The sequence below is a fragment of the Papaver somniferum genome, chromosome 10, assembly GCF_003573695.1.
Source record: "Papaver somniferum cultivar HN1 chromosome 10, ASM357369v1, whole genome shotgun sequence".
Classification (NCBI taxonomy): Eukaryota; Viridiplantae; Streptophyta; class Magnoliopsida; order Ranunculales; family Papaveraceae; genus Papaver; species Papaver somniferum.
The window spans coordinates 140,200,494-140,220,333 of NC_039367.1; the positions used below are offsets into that span (position 1 = coordinate 140,200,494).

The 19,840-nt window shown below is 37.6% G+C and overlaps 1 protein-coding gene across 1 annotated transcript; it reads right to left on the minus strand.

Moving 5' to 3' along the window:
- Positions 1–844: 844 nt before the first annotated feature.
- Positions 845–2,766, minus strand: LOC113316336 (26S proteasome regulatory subunit 6B homolog). Its single transcript, XM_026564539.1, has 5 exons — positions 2,059–2,766; positions 1,713–1,871; positions 1,414–1,566; positions 1,121–1,204; positions 845–979 (listed from the first exon to the last, which is right to left on the minus strand). Exons 1-5 carry the CDS (start codon positions 2,764–2,766, stop codon positions 845–847), a joined length of 1,239 nt encoding a protein of 412 aa, XP_026420324.1.
- Positions 2,767–19,840: the final 17,074 nt, after the last annotated feature.

Genomic DNA, 19,840 nt, shown 5'->3' on the forward strand with positions numbered 1-19,840 from the left:
GAGTGAATTTATTTTTTCCAAATATAGTGATTGAAGTTAACATGTGTAAGGTAAGGAATCTTGATAGTATTCAAAATAAAATTTAGTTTCAAATAAAGCACATTTTCATCCAATGTTGTTTCGGTAGCTTTGGACAACAGAGTTAAAAGATGTCAAGCTTGTTTGAATATTGCTTAAAACGTTTCTTCTTAACTTTTAGATACAATAATTTTTCTGATATTCAAGCTTTGTAGACCAAGTTTTTATTCGGCTTCTTATTTGTAATGTATATTTTTTTTATTATTTATTTATTTCCTTTTAAATATTCAAAAATAAAATAAATCAGTTTTTCTTTGTTTACCTGGATATTTTTTTTTTGGATCGGTAGATAGGATACTTTCATCTTTCGGATACCGGAATACTTCTTTTCAGAACATAGTAAGAATATGAAAGGAAATAAAAATGTTTATTACTCATGGTTTACGAGTTTCCAAAAACAATCAAGTGAAAAACAATTTCCATTACAACCCTAGACGGTTGAAACTCGAAATCATAGGGATCAGATGACAAGTCGTAAAATGCACTAGTTTTCTGGCAGGAGTGTTGTGACGTACGTACTCCCTACCCAAGAAAAAGAAAATAGAAAAAATGTTGTGAGAGATTGCGATCGATCCTTAGAGAACGCAAAAGTTTAAACACATCAAACAAAAGATCATTTATTTCGATCGAGTACTACGACTACTCTCTCACATACGTAAGCGAAAATATGTCTCAACGCTCTTTCACATATGTCAAAAATTTCCAGGGATAGCTTTTGATTATACAGCGTTTCTCCAAGTTCCTTCACTGCTGGCCAACCTTCTCTTCACTTGTAGAAATCGAAATCTGTTTCTGGCTTCTTAACATTCGTCCTGTATCCCTTCTCGAAATCCTTGGGAAGAATAACATATCGGTTCTTGCGAACAGCATGCATTCCAGCTTCTTGACAGATAGCAGATATCTGAGATTATATTAATCAAATCAGTAAACATAAAAGATGAGAAAGTAGATATTCCATTTCGTACTACCGCTAATAGAGGTTATTAACCAATTACGACACCCTACAAAAAAACACAATATACAAAATCTGAAACCAACTAACCTCTGCAGCACTAATTTTATCTGGACGAGAGACATAGTCTTCTAGATCTACCTCATCGCTCAAGTTCATCTTTGCAGTGCATACCTGCAGAAAGATATATCAAAGTTAACGAAGGAGATATATAGCAACACTAATGACGATAACATTAAATAAAGCTAAGAATTTCTAAATAAACAAACAAGTCTATCACAAGTAGAAGTTTAAAGGTCTGGGAAAAATAGGAACTTGTTTTACTGATAAAAAGACCACCCATCATAAACATGGCGACAGTTACAATGCATCACAATGCTTACTTGGAACACCAGTCGCTTTTGCCGTCTATCAGGAAGAGGAAATTTAATTTTTCTGTCAAGTCTACCAGGCCTTAGAAGTGCAGGATCCAATGTGTCAGCTCGATTAGTTGCCATTATGACCTTAACGTTCACTGTTTGGTCAAATCCATCCATCTGTTAAAGCAATATGAGAAAATTAAAAGGTTAGCTTCATAAACAAATGAAGAAAGCATAACATAGCGGTACATGCTCTGGTGTTCGAGCATCTGAGCCTAAATCGTATAGATTGTGCACTAGAGATCTATCAGCAAGAATTTTACCTGATTCAGGAGCTCCATGAGAATTCGCTGAACTTCTCTATCCCCTCCAGTTTGGGCATCAAACCTAGCAGTAGCAATGGCATCTACTTCATCAATAAAGATGATAGCAGGAGCATTCTCTTTTGCAAGACGGAATACATCACGGACCATTCTTGGACCCTGAAACAAATACAAACTTTATGTATTATAAGGAAAGGAAGCACATACTGCATACACCGAAAATCAGTACAAATAAAAACATAAACATTGTATCTAAAAAAGATGAAAAAAATACACTAAGCTAGCCAGAAATTCCAGCTCCACTGTCATAGTGTAATATTGAAAGGCTATATCGTATAATTCGTACCTCTCCTAGGTACTTCTGCACGAATTCAGAACCAGAGACTCGAATGAAAGCAGCAGTTGTATGATTTGCAACAGCTTTGGCAAGCATAGTTTTACCAGTACCAGGAGGACCATCCAGCAGAACACCCCGAGGTGGATCAATACCAATCTGTTGGTATAGCTCGTGATGCGTAAGTGGTAACTCAACAGCCTCTCGTATTTCTTGTTTTTGAATGTCGCAACCTCCAATATCATTGTAAGTAATATCTGGCTTCTCAGATTGAGTAAGCAAAGAAATACTTGAATTAGCTTCAGGAGGTAAAACCTCAACGAGAGCATGTGAATGACGATGTAAAGCAACAGAAGCAGAAGGTTTCAATAACTCTCTATTAATAGTGCTTAAAATCCTGACGTAATAATTAGAGCCGGTAGTTGAACCAACAATCCCATTATTTTGATCAACCATTTCCATAAATTGACCAATAATAGTAGGAACTGATTTGATCCTTTTAACCTCTTCTTGTGCTCTAAGTAATTCTCTCTTTAGATTTTTCAGTTCATCTTTCACATATTCTTCTTGAATATCTATGAATTCAAGTTGTCTTTGAAGATGTTTAAGATGACTATATAAATCTTCGTCATCGCAAGTCATTGGTTGTTCGTAGAGGTTTTTGTGATCAGATCCCATTGATGAGTATGAGGGTGGTGGTAGAACCATAGCAGAAGCCATCTTTGTGTTTTTTCTCTACAAACACTAGGCCTTTTTATATAGGCCTCAAACTAACCTAGGAAACCTAGGAAACCTATAGTTATACTAACAAAACTATGATTTAACTGAAATTCCATATTTATACTTTGCCTACCAAAATTATCCGCAACCTAAAATTGTGGTGCGCTTAAAGGGCTGCAGGGTAATTCAAGTAAAGAATTGAGAATAATCTTCTGGACTTAAAAATCTCCGGTGGAGTTGAGCTTTCATGGTCCTTTAGAGGCTGTGCGGGGTGGTGGGTTTCAGCATGTGGAGGTCCTCTAGGAGGCTAGGGGTAATTGCACCAAGAGCTGCACCAACTTCTGGTGGAGGTGAGTTCTGTAGGGAAATTTTTGTTGCAATATGATGTAAGAGTGTAGGACATCCGGGGCAGAGCCAAGATTTCTAAGTAGGGGTGCAAAAATATACTTCGGGTTGAAGGGGTGCAACGGGCTTATAAATAGCCTAAAATTTATAAATGGGCCTAAATTAGTGTTGGGAGTCAGTTTGGTAGGGTTTGTAAAGAACGATATTTTGGGGACCATGGTTTTATTTTGGGTAAAGACATTAGAAGTAAATCTAGGTCACCCCTTATCTAAATATTTATATTAATACCTAAACTATCCTCCTGATTAATTTTGGGTGATGATTAGTTAGTGTTAATAGTAGTTAGTGTAATGATTAGTGAGATGATTAAGTCAAAGATAATTAGTGAGATTAAAAAATCAGATGGTTTTTTTTTTAAAGAAGTAGAATAATTGAGAGAGTAAAGTTAGAGAAGATGAAGAAGGAAAACATGAAAACGATGGATTTAACCAACCACAACCGGAGGAAGGGTATTTGGGTACCCAGGTATGCTTCAAACTTAGATAATGTTGGTTGAATTGCTCCAAACTTTCAAAAAAAATGAAATTTTTTATGTAGATTTGGGCCAGTTCGGTTACCATATGTCAAGAACATGTAACCGAACACACCTTAAAGTATAGTTCGGTTACGTTTTCCAAACACGCAGGTTACCGAACTCGGTCGTTAATGGAGGTTTTGGTCGTACAGTGTAATGTTCGGTTACCTAGGATAAAATGGTAGGTAACCGAACTTTGAACTTAACAATTTATTTGGGTACATCTTGTGTGTTCGGTTATTTCGCAAACTTCAACGCAACCAAGTTCCCAACCGAACTGCAGGTTAAAAGTAACCTAGTGTTAGAAGTTCGGTTGGTTCGCAAACTTCAATATATTTTGTGAATCAACCGAACTGGGCTTATATATGCATATATGCAATTAGGCAAACGTTCGGTTACTACGAAATTTATTTCTTGGCGAATTAGGTAGAGTTCAGTTACGAATTTTCAAAGGTAGAGTTCAGTTACAAAGAAAACTTAACATTTTTGCGAACGAACCGAACTTGTGGACTTCTCATTATTTTCGTAAACTAAAGTTCGGTGATATCCTTATTTTGCGAAGGAACCGAACTTATGGACTTGTGTTGTTCTAATACAAGGAGTTTGGTTAAAAGTATTTTTTTGCGAATCAACCGAACACTAAGTTCGGTTAAGAAAAGATTAATTTGTGATAACCGAACTTTTCTCTGGAAAAAAAACCCTCCATTAAACCTCTCTGCAACTTCCATTTTCAACTCATTTTAATGATTACTTCTCATTTATTCAACCAAAAACGAATGACAAGTAATGGGTTTGTGAGAATATCTTTGTTAATGTTTTAAATTAAGCTATATATATAGTGGTGGTGGTGGTTGGTGGTGGTGGTAATCGGAGGTGGTGGTGGTAATCGGTGGTTGGTGGTGGTGATAATCGGAGGTGGTGATGGTGGTAATCGGCGGTGGTGGTGGTGGTAATCGGTGGTTGAAGCTGGTAATAATCGGAGGTGGTGGGGGTGGTCATCAGCGATGGTGGGAGGAGGTGGTGGTTATATATATATAGGTGGTTATTGGGTTGGTTTTAAATTAAATTAGGTTAAGGGTAGGTTAGTCATCTCAATGTTTTAGGACACCCCTTATAATTATAGGGAAGGTGGCCTAATAAAATCATGGTCCCCTCAAAAAAACCATGGTCCCTAAAAAATCATTCTTTGTAAATGCATACCCTTGCAACCTTGTTTTAAACTGCCTCCGCCCCTCATCCATCCATCCATCTATCCTAAGTTTAGAAGATATAACTATTTGCTTTATTTAGAATTCTAGTTATTCTAGGTATCTACTAGTAGAAGCCTTTATAAATGGACATAAGGATTATCTTCAACGATCGTAACACGAATTCTTTATCTATTCTTCCTCTTACTTAATTTTGTCTATTGCATCCCTATTTTTCCCTCGGCATCTCCAACAATCTTCATATTGCATTTTCCCTTTATCATTCAACGTTACAATAACTTTTTTTCCTTGGAGACTCGAAGCCAAAAGCATTTTAGCTAATGTTAATTGCACACGATCAAGATATGTGACTACAGGGAAAATTGACCCTGTAACAGATTTTAATAGTTTTGACCGGTAAGCCTTTGTATACCTCCATTTGTAAGATGTTAATTGTGTTTTGGATAAGTGACGGTGAATATTTCATTAGAACTTAGAGAATCACCACTCAGCCCAAGACACCTTAATTTGAATGGGTCATGAATATTCTTGTTATTTAAAAGCATGCAATTAATTTTCTGATGTTGGATTGTAGGTGCTGTGGTGCATTCAGCCACAATATGTGGTGTACTTATTATGGCCCCTTATTATTCAAAAGGAAAACTAATTAAATTTTTCTTTTAGGCAGGGTTACTAATATCTAATAAATATATGTAAAATATAAAATCTGTTATTTCTCCTTCGATTTTTTTAATGTGACATAACCATTCCAGATAAAAACTTTCCATGTTGATACCAGTATAACATAAGAAATCAAAGAAAAAAGGAAATGTCGTAGGGCCTTTGTCCCATGTGTGCGGCCTATCTATATGTAATCAGGATTGACACTCTAGCCTATAAATAGGGGCTTATTCCTATGTAATAGTACATTGATATCTAATGAATAAGATCTCTTTCTTCTCTATATTTCTCCTTAAACACGTTATCAAGCACGGCTCTACCAACTAGTGCAATTTTGTTTCTTCGTTCAAGATTGGTCATGGATATTTCTTGAAGATTAGCGTGGTTCTGATCCTATTTGTTTATCACCATGGATGCGTTACTAGGTATTTCTTTTGAACAAAGAAATTTCGTTTTCGTTTTATATATTAGGGTTCCAGGAATTTATGGTTATCTGTTAGAGAACTACTCTGTCGAACTCGCATGCGTTGCTATCTCAAGCATGTTTGTCAATGTTAGTGATCAAAAGTATAAGTCTTGATTTCTAGTCTACTTATAGCTAAGTCTCGGACTAGGATAGAAAGTGTAGTTGAGCTCAAGACTCCATGACGATCATCATACAAAGATGAAGAAATACTCAAGGAACTGGTGGAACTTCATCGACTAAAAGGTATGTGGAGACTTGAACTTATCTATCACTCAAAAATCTATATACTATATCTCTTATCTTGAGACAAAAGTCGTATTGCTATATAGACTTTGATTATACACATTTGCTATTTCGAGCTGAGTTTATCTCGCTTATCTATTTCTTGAAGTATGTGTTGGTAAGCTTTCGCTTTGGCCAAGTGATGAGTGCCAAATATTGTATATATTTATCACTTTTTGTTGGCATTTAACTCATCTTTTATGCATTAATTCTACATTTTATCCCATATTCTGTATTTTCATTGTTTTCAAGAATAAATATTTTTATTAATTAATTTTGCATTTTTAGGTAATAAATAAAGTCTGGATGACTTGCGGAGCAAAAAGAGCAGAAAAGTAGTGAAAAGCCGGGAGAAATCACGCAAGGAAGCCGCGAAGAATGGTGCGCACAACCTCATTTTCTACACACAAAAACGCCTCCGTTCTCAGCCATCAGATCAGTTCTCAGAAGCATCCGATGGTCGCTCCTTCATAGAGCATCAAAATCTGAAGTCTCTGCCAAACACCACAGCGCTGAAATTCCAAGCCTTCAGATTAGATGGTAGTTGAATCCAACGGTTGCTCTCTTGCTGTTCATCAAAGTTTGATATCTCCGCCTTACACTACAGCACCTAACCTAATCTAGCACCGTTCGTTTCGTTGTATCCCTTCATCCGACGGTCGCTCCTCGCTTGCCTCCGCATCACCGTCCGATCTACCTACCATCTTCGCATCTCGCAGCTCAGAGTCACAGAACATCAAGACTCGATGGATCCGCTCAACACTCTAGAACCCTAACCTATTTACCCTAACCCAAATCGTTTTCTCCTCCTTCTTTCTTCTTCTTTCTCCCGACCCTCGTCTGCAACTCCACCGAACACCATGTCCACCACCTGCTCCACCATCTCTACCACCTCACCTCTGCAGCGCCATCACGTCTTCACCATCATCACCCGACACCACACCATCCCCCTAGCCGAGTTGCTTTAACTCCTCTCACCAACTGACCTAGGTGAGGGTTGATAAAACACCATGAATTAGGGAGAAATTGACGCAATTGGAGGCAGAGAAGGACCGAGAGGGAAGAAAAGAGGCATGGGTCACCACCAATTCAGCGAATTTGGTGAGAAATTTCGGAATTGAAAATACCTAATTTCTAATTTTAGGGTTTGAAAAATTTGGGTAATTGTATGCTATAAATAGAGAGTGTGTAGAGCAATTTGAGTGTGTTCTTGGGCTAGCCTAGATTCCCCCAAAATTGGGTTAGTTTAGGTTTAATTTTAATTTCAATTTCAACTGTTTAATTTTAGGGTTTCAAAATTTCAATTAGATTTCAATTTAGGGTTTCAATTTTAATTCCCTGTTATGTTTCAATTCTAATTTCACTGCATATGTTAAAATTGTTATTTTCCTGTTAATGTTCTTGTTAATTTCATGTTTTAATTTCCTGTTTAATGTGTTCCTGTTTAATTTTAATTTGTCATGTTAGTGCCATGTCTAGCTCAACTGTTGTGTTTAATTTGCTGTTAGTTTGATGGAATGCTAGGCTAGTTACCTTTGAAGCATTGAACTGATTGTGCAATGGAAGAAATCAGTGCTCATAGCAAGCTGATTATCTTGCCATTCCATTTTGTATGCTTAGGATGCAATGTGTTGATTGTGCAATGGAAAAAATCAGTGCTCATAGCAAGCTGATTATCTTGCCATTCCATTTTTGTTTGTCTGTATTCTTGCCTTAGCCTTGCTCTGTTAGTTTCACTATCATCCTTGCCCTTGGCCTTAGGCCTTGGTTCACTTGCACTGCTCTCTGATTGTTGTTGTTTAGTTTCTTCATTGTCTTCATTGCCTTGTTTTACCCTGTTGTTGCCTTTCTTGCACTTGCCTTGCACTGCTGCTGTGCACTTGCCTTGCTGCATTGCACTGCTGCATTGTACTGTTTTCTTCCCCTGCTGCTACTTCTTTTCCTGTTAACTTCCTTTTTTCTTCTTGGCCTTGTGCTGCTGTGCACTGCTTGTGCAGCTGCAGTTGCTGCTGCAATCCTGCTGCTGCTGCTTTCTCTTCTTTGCCTTGTGTTGCTTCCACTCCACTTCTCCTGTTGCCTTCACCTCTCCACTTGCAGCTGTCTGCTACCACTGCTGCTGCTGTTTCCTCTACAAAAGCCCAGGTCCTCATCAAAGCCAACTGAGCCCAAAGCTCGCTTCAACACTGAGCCCAAGTTCAGTTCACTGAACTTAACCAAAGCCCAGTTTATTAAGGCCCAACCACAGTTTAGGTTAAAGCTAAAGCCCAATTCAGTCAATTGTGGGCTTAACCAAAAGCTTAAGTTTAAGGCCAAAGCCCATTTACACTTCAAAGACTAACTGAGCCCAAGCTCAGTTCATTTTATTGTTATCAAACCCATTAGCACTCAAAGCCCAATTTGAGCCAAAAGGCTTCATAGCCCAATAGCAACTAGAACCCAAAATAGCTAGAAACACTCCAAACACTCCCGATCTCTGTGGATCGACCCGTACTTGCACGAGCTACAACCGACGACCGTGCACTTGCGGTATTACTGTAGGCCCGCGTTTTTATTGCGCTTAATTTTATACATATCTCCGGACCCACCAAGTTTTTGGCCGGGGATAATTTTTAGGACCTTTTCAAAGCATATCAAGTTTTTGGCGCCGCTGCCGGGGATTGGTGCTGTGTTTTTCTTGTTGTTTTATTAGTTATTTTTGCATTTCACTGCATAGCATTTGCATCTGCATCTGCTTCACTTCATTTGCTGTTGGACCTGCTGTTCTGAACCTGTTTTTCCTCTGCTGGGACGCCACCAAGGAAAAGAACCAAAACCCAACTGGGTTTTTGCAACAATATCAGAGCAGCTGGGCTGTGCTAAAAAGGTAAGCCTAAACCCATTCCATTGAGAGAACCCAACTTGTGGGCTTCCAAATTTCTTTAATTGTGGGCTTGTAATAATTAACCCAATTTTTTGGGTTTTTTATTTTTCTGTTGGGCTTGTAATAATTTATTTGTGGGTTTGTTGTTTAATTTGTGGGCTTGTATTTATTTTGTGTGGGCTTGTTTAAATTCTTCCATTGGACTTGTATTTTGTATTCTGGGTTTAAACCCAGCTGAGCTTATAACTGATTGTGGGCTTGCTTCCACTCAAGAGTGGACCTCGAAACCAAAGTTTTAAAACAAACGTCGGGCCTTAACCAACTGGGCCAAATTAAACTTTCAAAATTAAAACTTAGTGTTTCTTGAGCCGCAGCCTTCCTTCCATTCCATTAGAGGACAAACAGTGGGCTTGCTCCCATTTCAAAAACCAAATTTTATTTTCTTTCTTTAAAAAAAAAAAAAAAAAAATATATTTTTCGTTACTTTTTTCCTTTTAAAAAAAAAAAAAAAAAAAAAAACCCATTAAAACCAAATAGTGGGCTTTGTATCTTTTCAAAATGGGCCAACCTCATGCTCTCCATAAATACATGTATCCATCAATACAAATTCCATTATCATGTATTGTATTACCTCAACCCAATAACCCTTTTAAAATAAATGCAAGCATGATACAAATACTTCCTATATTTCGAGGGTTCGATTCTGAGAACCCCTATACTCATGTGAGAGAGTTTGAACAAATTTGTCGGACTATGCAACCTGATCATATGTCCGAAGACTCTCTGAAATTGCGTTTGTTTACATTTTCTTTAAAGGAAAGGGCCAAAACATGGTTTTACGGTTTGAGACCACAATCAATCACCACTTGGGAACAACTCACTAATCAATTTTTCCAAAGATTTTTTCCACATCATAGGACCATCGCTATTCGTCAAAGTATCAATTGTTTTGTCCAATTGGATGAGGAAACTGTTTTTCACTATTTTGAACGTTTTAATGATTTGTTGAGTGGATGTCCGCACCATGGAATTGAGAAGTGGAGACTTGTCGTCATCCTCTATGAGGGACTAGACTTTAAATCTCGAACCATGGTTGAGTCTATGTGTAATGGTGAGTTTATTGATAAATCTGTGGATGATGCATGGAATTTTTTAGCCGAGATTGCAGAGAAAACCCATCAATGGGAATCCGTTAGGGAAACAGGAACAACACCACATGATATGAGTCATCCCCATGAATTAGAGTTTTATTCTTGTAATAGCTCCGACCTTAGGATTGAAAATTATCCTAGATTGCAAAATCCCTATCATGATGATGATGATGATTATGATGTTATTTTAGAAGAACATGTCTATACTGAAAATGTTATGGAACCTTTGGGTTCAAATACATTAGGCTTCTCTGCCCCGACCTTAATGCATGATATTTCTTCTAGTATTCCATGTGATGTTTCCCCTGATGTGCCGATACACGAAAATCAATCTGTTGATGATGTTAATAATTCTGATTGTGATCTTGCCAATGTGATTGATGATTGTGAGCATGATGTGACATGTGTAGATGAGTTAGAAGATTTTGATTTGATTGATAATGATATGCCTATTCTTCTACCTAAGTCACAATCTGATGGCCTTCCACCCAACCTAGATTTGGTTTGTGCCAATATTGTAAAACCAATTTTTCTGAAAATTCCTAATCTAGGATTGGAACTGTGTGCTTCCCAAGTCCTCTTGGACTATTTTGCTTCAAAATATAACACTTTTAAAAAGCCACATTTGGAATGCATTTCTTTGCCCATCCCGAAAACAGTCCATTATGAGTTAGACCTTTTGAATCCTGAACCCTTAAAATTAAAATATTTTGTGCTTAAAAGTAAACCTGTTGAAAAATTTTGGTTTAGGGGTGATTCATTCGGTTTTGCACTCTCCCTCCCATTTAAGTCCAATTTTAGTGTTTTGAAACTTTCTATGTCTCTACACTTTTTCTTTTGGGTTGATCCTCAACTCTTTAGATTGTTAGTGTATGGTGAATTTTTTGTATATAATCAAGTAGATAAATTTTAAAAAACTTTTGTTCCTTTTGTATATATTTTTCTAATCCAATATGATCTCGGCTGAAATATGTTGGATTTTTGCCTTGAATAACGGAGTTTTAATTCTGCTTTCGCCGAAATCGGGTATTCTCTCTCCTTTTACTCTACTCAGCATGTTCCTCTTCATATATTGTTTTATAATTCTTTCCATATTTTGAAACATTGAGGACAATGTTTAGTTTAGGTTTGGGGGTATAGAGTAGATACCATGATAATTTGCTATAATTGAAAAACGAACTCCTTCTTCTTTTTGAAAAAAATTGAAAAATTCCAAAAAAAAAAAAAAAAAAAATGAAAAATCAAAATTCAAAAAAAATTAAAAAAATGAAAAATCATAAAAATGGAGCTCATTTACCTTGAAATGTTGACTCTTGTGCAAATATGTATTTTATTAGGAGTCTTAGTCTAGATATTTAGGCACCCTGATTCTAGCACAATTCACATAGTGATAAGAAATTTGCACGCGCACGATCTACCAATACATGTATGGCCTCGATCTTCAAGGTGTTTGATAGGAAGTTACGATTGCCAATCACTTTAGAATACTGAACGAAACTTGACTAGCTTGTTCCTTGGTTGGTTGGGATAGAAGGTGGAGGTTACATTAAGAAAAACAACCATCGAATTTAACTGGGTGCATCAAAAAGGGCTACCTCTTGCAAAGTGTCATGTAATTTTTGTTTCCTTTTGTATAGTATCAAAAGTGTTTCCTTGCCAAAAAAAAAAAACGATGTATATATTCAGAAAAAAAAAAGAAGAGAAAAAAATATCAGAAAAATACAAAAAAAAAATCAAGTATTTATCAATTCCATCCTCTCTTGTTCCAAAAATAAAAAGAGAATAGTCAATGTAAATAAGAGTCATGTAAATAGTCATTTTGTTGTTTTTTGTAATAAGCAAGGAGGGTGTATGCCATAGATGTACAACACGAGTAATTGTGAAATACCTCCAACTCATTCACAATTCTCGTAAAGTCCGGACAGCTAGCTAGATTTCGACCTCAGTTCTTAGCCTGAGAAACTATCTCTTGGTGATTAGTAGTCATAACTTCAGATCTTTCTTTACACATGTGTAGATACACTTTACACTCTTATCACATGTCTTTTTTTGTTATCAGTGCTAGGATTGTGCCTTCGATAGCTAGATTGACATCTCCATTTTGCTGTGAGCTTAAACTGTTTTGCACATGTCACATTTGATGGAATCTGAGCTCATATTTTGTCCTTAGGTTTTGTAGGCACACCTCTGGTAAACCTTCACGAGACTTCAACTCGTCCACTAGGGACACTTAGTGGTTTAAAAGGCTTAGTGCATACGCTAAATGCATTCGAGAGACCAGCGACAGTGGTATAGTTAGGATTTCCTTAGTTTTGTTTTACTTGAGGACAAGTAAAATTCAGGTTTGGGGGTATTTGATGAGTGCCAAATATTGTATATATTTATCACTTTTTGTTGGCATTTAACTCATCTTTTATGCATTAATTCTACATTTTATCCCATATTCTGTATTTTCATTGTTTTCAAGAATAAATATTTTTATTAATTAATTTTGCATTTTTAGGTAATAAATAAAGTCTGGATGACTTGCGGAGCAAAAAGAGCAGAAAAGTAGTGAAAAGCCGGGAGAAATCACGCAAGGAAGCCGCGAAGAATGGTGCGCACAACCTCATTTTCTACACACAAAAACGCCTCCGTTCTCAGCCATCAGATCAGTTCTCAGAAGCATCCGATGGTCGCTCCTTCATAGAGCATCAAAATCTGAAGTCTCTGCCAAACACCACAGCGCTGAAATTCCAAGCCTTCAGATTAGATGGTAGTTGAATCCAACGGTTGCTCTCTTGCTGTTCATCAAAGTTTGATATCTCCGCCTTACACTACAGCACCTAACCTAATCTAGCACCGTTCGTTTCGTTGTATCCCTTCATCCGACGGTCGCTCCTCGCTTGCCTCCGCATCACCGTCCGATCTACCTACCATCTTCGCATCTCGCAGCTCAGAGTCACAGAACATCAAGACTCGATGGATCCGCTCAACACTCTAGAACCCTAACCTATTTACCCTAACCCAAATCGTTTTCTCCTCCTTCTTTCTTCTTCTTTCTCCCGACCCTCGTCTGCAACTCCACCGAACACCATGTCCACCACCTGCTCCACCATCTCTACCACCTCACCTCTGCAGCGCCATCACGTCTTCACCATCATCACCCGACACCACACCATCCCCCTAGCCGAGTTGCTTTAACTCCTCTCACCAACTGACCTAGGTGAGGGTTGATAAAACACCTCGAATTAGGGAGAAATTGACGCAATTGGAGGCAGAGAAGGACCGAGAGGGAAGAAAAGAGGCATGGGTCACCACCAATTCAGCGAATTTGGTGAGAAATTTCGGAATTGAAAATACCTAATTTCTAATTTTAGGGTTTGAAAAATTTGGGTAATTGTATGCTATAAATAGAGAGTGTGTAGAGCAATTTGAGTGTGTTCTTGGGCTAGCCTAGATTCCCCCAAAATTGGGTTAGTTTAGGTTTAATTTTAATTTCAATTTCAACTGTTTAATTTTAGGGTTTCAAAATTTCAATTAGATTTCAATTTAGGGTTTCAATTTTAATTCCCTGTTATGTTTCAATTCTAATTTCACTGCATATGTTAAAATTGTTATTTTCCTGTTAATGTTCTTGTTAATTTCATGTTTTAATTTCCTGTTTAATGTGTTCCTGTTTAATTTTAATTTGTCATGTTAGTGCCATGTCTAGCTCAACTGTTGTGTTTAATTTGCTGTTAGTTTGATGGAATGCTAGGCTAGTTACCTTTGAAGCATTGAACTGATTGTGCAATGGAAGAAATCAGTGCTCATAGCAAGCTGATTATCTTGCCATTCCATTTTGTATGCTTAGGATGCAATGTGTTGATTGTGCAATGGAAAAAATCAGTGCTCATAGCAAGCTGATTATCTTGCCATTCCATTTTTGTTTGTCTGTATTCTTGCCTTAGCCTTGCTCTGTTAGTTTCACTATCATCCTTGCCCTTGGCCTTAGGCCTTGGTTCACTTGCACTGCTCTCTGATTGTTGTTGTTTAGTTTCTTCATTGTCTTCATTGCCTTGTTTTACCCTGTTGTTGCCTTTCTTGCACTTGCCTTGCACTGCTGCTGTGCACTTGCCTTGCTGCATTGCACTGCTGCATTGTACTGTTTTCTTCCCCTGCTGCTACTTCTTTTCCTGTTAACTTCCTTTTTTCTTCTTGGCCTTGTGCTGCTGTGCACTGCTTGTGCAGCTGCAGTTGCTGCTGCAATCCTGCTGCTGGTGCTTTCTCTTCTTTGCCTTGTGTTGCTGCCACTCCACTTCTCCTGTTGCCTTCACCTCTCCACTTGCAGCTGTCTGCTACCACTGCTGCTGCTGTTTCCTCTACAAAATCCCAGGTCCTCATCAAAGCCAACTGAGCCCAAAGCTCACTTCAACACTGAGCCCAAGTTCAGTTCACTGAACTTAACCAAAGCCCAGTTTATTAAGGCCCAACCACAGTTTAGGTTAAAGCTAAAGCCCAATTCAGTCAATTGTGGGCTTAACCAAAAGCTTAAGTTTAAGGCCAAAGCCCATTTACACTTCAAAGACTAACTGAGCCCAAGCTCAGTTCATTTTATTGTTATCAAACCCATTAGCACTCAAAGCCCAATTTGAGCCAAAAGGCTTCATAGCCCAATAGCAACTAGAACCCAAAATAGCTAGAAACACTCCAAACACTCCCGATCTCTGTGGATCGACCCGTACTTGCACGAGCTACAAACGACGACCGTGCACTTGCGGTATTACTGTAGGCCCGCGTTTTTATTGCGCTTAATTTTATACATATCTCCGGACCCACCAAGTTTTTGGCCGGGGATAATTTTTAGGACCTTTTCAAAGCCTATCACCAAGTTCATCTTTACTAGTGAATAAAGTCATATTAAGTTTCAATTACTTGAAAATTGTTTTGACGAAAAATGGTCTGTGAATAACAACTATATAACGTTCTCTAAGAATGTTTCAATGATTGAAATGAGAGTTTAGAATATATAACCACGGTTGGATATAAACATTGTGTGGTAACTCATACGTGTGTAAGTCCTTATTCCTTGAACCAAAGTATGCGTACTTTGTTGCTCAGGAAAACCAGAACTAAAGTTCGCGTACCAGTATGCGCACTTTCGGAAGTTCACATCCCGTGAATTTCCGCTGGAGTTTGTGAACTGAAAACAAAATTATTTCGGGTACTTAAGTCCGCGTACCAGTATGCGTACTTAAGTTGGTTATTTGCTAAAAACGATTATTCGTGAACTTAAACTTGTATAAACTAAGGAATGCATAATTTCAAACCGTGGCTGTAAAGTTCATGAATCGATTCGAGTGAATCAAATCGTTTTTGCTTCGATTGTGTCTTGTATACTTCTATAAGATCTAAGCGATTGAACAACTCTCTAAGTAATTCATTTGAGTCATTTGAACTAGTTGTGGTTAAGAAGAATAGGTTGATATGGAAGTGCTCATATGGGTAACCATTTGGTTAAATATTGTTGAACCAACTAAGTTTACATGTTTGGGTACGGTTACACAAACCTACGTGCATTTCATTTGTGTGTAACAAGCTAAGTTCGATCTAACGGTTGAAAGATATTATCTTGAATCTATTCAGATTTTCATCTAACAGTGAATATTAAATGCTTTGTTACTAAGCTAACACTGATTGCAAACCCTGGTTTAAAAGTCTATATAAAGGAGAACTCTAGCAATTGGGAAACCTAATCCCCACACCTCCTGTGTGATACTAGTTGTATTAGCTAGAGTCGACTCTCCTTTAACCTTAGGTTTATTCTCGAGACCCTGTAGGTTAACGACTTGAAGACTTCATTGGGATTGTGAAACCAGACCCAACTATTTTCTATGTAGTTGCATGATATGATCTTGTTGTTTCTATCGTACTAAGTACAATCGTAAGATTGTCTTGAGATTGATTTCTCTGATAGGCAAGATTAAAAGAAGTCACAAACATCTTCGTCCCATCGTTTGTGATTCCTCAATATATTCTTTCGGTAGTCGATTAAGATTATTGTGAGGTGATTGATAATTTTAGGCTGTTCTTCGGGAATATAAGTCCAGGTTATCAATAGGTTCATGTTCACCTTAATTTATCAAAAGATGGAACAAAACCTCGTAGGTATTTCTGTGGGAGACAGATTTATCTATTACCGTAGAATTTTTTGTGTGATACATATTTGTTTATTAAAGTCTTCGACTTTGGGTCGTAGAAACTCTTAGTTGTGGGTGAGATCAGCTAAGGGAATCACGTACGTAGTATCCTGCTGGGATCAGAGACGTAAGGAGTGAAAATGTACATTAGATCCGTGTGAGATTGATTGGGGTTCAACTACAGTCCAGACAGAAGTTAGTTTGTAGTAGGCTAGTGTCTGTAGCGGCTTAATACAGTGTGTGTTCAATCTGGACTAGGTCCCGTGGTTTTTCTGCAATTGTGGTTTCCTCGTTAACAAAACTTCTGGTGTCTGTGTTATTTCTTTTCCGCATTATATTTTGTTATATAATTGAAATATCACAGGTTGTGCATTGAATCGATCAATTGGGAAATCCAACCTTTGGTTGTTGATTGAAATTGATTGATCCTTGAGTCTTTGGTACCGTTCAAGTGATTTCTCTTGTATTCAATTAGACTCGCAGATTTCTATTTACTTGAGTAAGTATTGAATAAAGAAAAAGAGATATAACTCTTTGATATACTTTTATTAAGATTGAGTCTGACTATCTAGTTGATTCTCTTAAAAGTATATTGGAGTTAGTCCATACAGATTGCAAAGCGAAATACTGGGTGTGGTTGTTAGACCCCCGCTTTTTCAATTGGTATCAGAGAAGGCAAACACGTTTAAAGACCTTACAAGTCTGTGTATGTAGCAATCTGAGTATATGGACAGAATCTCATCTCTGGCATATACGCATACCATGATGCCTTCCAAAAGCTTTTAACTGTGTCAAATGTCTTGGGATCACCTCAAAGGATTATTCCTTAGCTAATTCTTCCGAATCCCGAGGTAGAAATGCAGTCCTACCAAATGTTGATATTTGTCCCTCTAATAAGACATTTGACACCATCGTAAAAGCTGAAATGTAGCTCACCAGAATCTCAAAAAATTCTGCTAAGGCTATTGATTTTCAGAATCATGCTCAGCTTATTTATGAATTTGAAAAGTCTCTTGGTCGAGAACGGGAACTCTATAATATAATTAAGTCCTTCTCTAACAATATCGAAAAACTTATTCAAGAAACTACTCTACAACGCGAAAAAATTAGTGTTCTTGAGGATATTGTGAAGGAAGATTAAATTAGAGAAAAACGTTTGATCGAGGTGCATTCATCAGATCTAAACAGACTTCGAGTCGAAAAAGAGAAACTAGGATCATCCTTTATTATAGCCAAAGAACAATGCAAAACCTTGGAAAAGTAAAACTCTGTTTTGAGGAAAAATTCTTCTGTGTCGACTAATTCTCAGTCTGAATTACAACACATAAAGAGATGTTTTCCAAAAGAAGTTTTTGTCAAGAAAGGATTACATGACTTGCAAACTTCTAATACGGCTAGGAATTTAAAACAGGTTCCAATTAATGTCTCTACTCCACGTGCCTGTTCATTCTGTGGGAAAAAGAATCACTATGCTATTCATTATTTTGCTAGGATAAAACAAATTTCTAATCTTCATAATTTGCTTCTTTCTACTATCAACGCAGTAAATCGTATGACGACTTCTACAGTGAATCTCGTGCCCACGGAATACCAGAAACCTTATAAAAATGATCTCTCTTCTAGAAATCGTCACAGGTTACAAGTTCATCTCAATGGTATAAATTCTTGTGCCACTAATGAACGCATTCCCTGTGTTTATAAGAATAAGTATGGTAAATCTAAGTCTAGGAAATGGATCTCTTTGTTCTCTGATCCTCTTGAACCAATCTCAAGAGGTCCTAGATTTTGTCTTCAGAGAAATCCTTCTGACAGAGATGTTAAACAGGTTGGTTCCTACTCATCTGAGATGAAAGTCAACCGAAGAAGCGAAAAAAACACAAAAGTCAAACTTTCAGATAATGTGTACAACTCCTTCCTCAATGACCGTAGTGGGATTACTTCTCACTCTACCACCTGATTCTAGGTATCCTTATCCTTGTTTCTAACTTGAGAGGTGGAAGGATGATGATTGAGAAAGACTCAAGTGTGTTGTATAATATTTTTGTTGTTTGTGTTCTTTTTGCTGCCGGTCCACAAACGTCGTGTCCTCCTCTTGCGAGTTCATAGGGTTTTCATAACAAGAGTTCTTTCTCCTGTTTATAAACACACACACACACACACACACACACATATATATATATATATATATACTCTATATTGTGTTATTCCATCACCAAAAAAAATTCATATGGAGAACTCTGCAAAATCTCAAGAGATTGTGCATCTTGATATGGAGGAAGACACTCAAGGACGTGAGTTTATTCAAGAGCGGGTTCTAAAGAAGATGCTTGAAAGAAATGATCACAACTCTTGGATTGATGATTCTGTCAAGGATTTAACTCGTTTCCATAACGATTCAAAGGTCGAGTTTGTAAATCTTCAACTGCAAATAAACCAACTCTTAGATGGTCAGACCAGAATCCTTGCTAATCAGAATATTCTGATACGGAATCTAAAGAAGCTCATCATGGATTGTGTCAAGGCTAGACAGCTTGCTCGGGTTGTTAATCGTAAAGTCAGCGTTCTAACTCACGAACATGGTGTGTCTATGATGAGTGCCAAATATTGTATATATTTTATCCCTTTTTGTTGGCATTTATTCATCTTTTGTGCATTAATTCTACATTTTATCCCATATTCTGTATTTTCATTGTTTTCAAGAATAAATATTTTTCTTACTTAATTTTGCATTTTTAGGTAATAAATAAAGTCTGGATGACTTGCGGAGCGGAAAAGAGCTGAAGAGTGGTGAAAAGCCGGAAGAAATTACGCAAGGAAGCCGCAAAGAATGGTGCGCACAAGTCCAAAAAGCTAGGAATGGGCTCAAGAAGGAAGAATTGTTCTTAAAGAAGATATGGGCTTGGCATACCCAAGGTCCAAAACCCTTACCCAAACCCATTTTCTATATCCATACCCGCCTCCATTCTCAGCCGTTAGATTGGATCCATCTCAACATCCAATGGTCGCTTCTTTATCGTGCATCAAAATCTGAAGTCCCTACCAAACACCATAGTGCCTAAATTCCAAGCCTTCAGATTAGATCACATTTAGATCCTACGGTCGCTTATTTTCCTGCTCATCAAATCCTGATACTTCCGCTTAACACTACAACACCTAACCCCATCTAGAGCCGTTAACTTCGTTGTATCAAAAAATCTGACGGTCGCTACCAGCCTCTTCAGGAGGAACCATCCGATCCACCTACCAGCTTCACATCCCACGGCCCATCTCACGAAACATCACCTCTTGATGGACCCGCCTCACACCAGAACATCCCATACCCTAAAACTATCGAACCAACCTCATTCTTCCTCTTCCCTTCTCTTTC

Bases quoted from the DNA above. Each gene is read 5' to 3' on its own strand.
- LOC113316336 (XM_026564539.1), bottom strand. From the start codon at position 2,766: ATGGCTTCTGCTATGGTTCTACCACCACCCTCATACTCATCAATGGGA. The intron at 1,567-1,712 runs GTAAAATTCTTG...TTGCTTTAACAG, and splicing joins TCATGGAGCTCCTGAATCAG to ATGGATGGATTTGACCAAAC. The intron at 980-1,120 runs GTTAGTTGGTTT...ATATAATCTCAG, and splicing joins ATAAAATTAGTGCTGCAGAG to ATATCTGCTATCTGTCAAGA.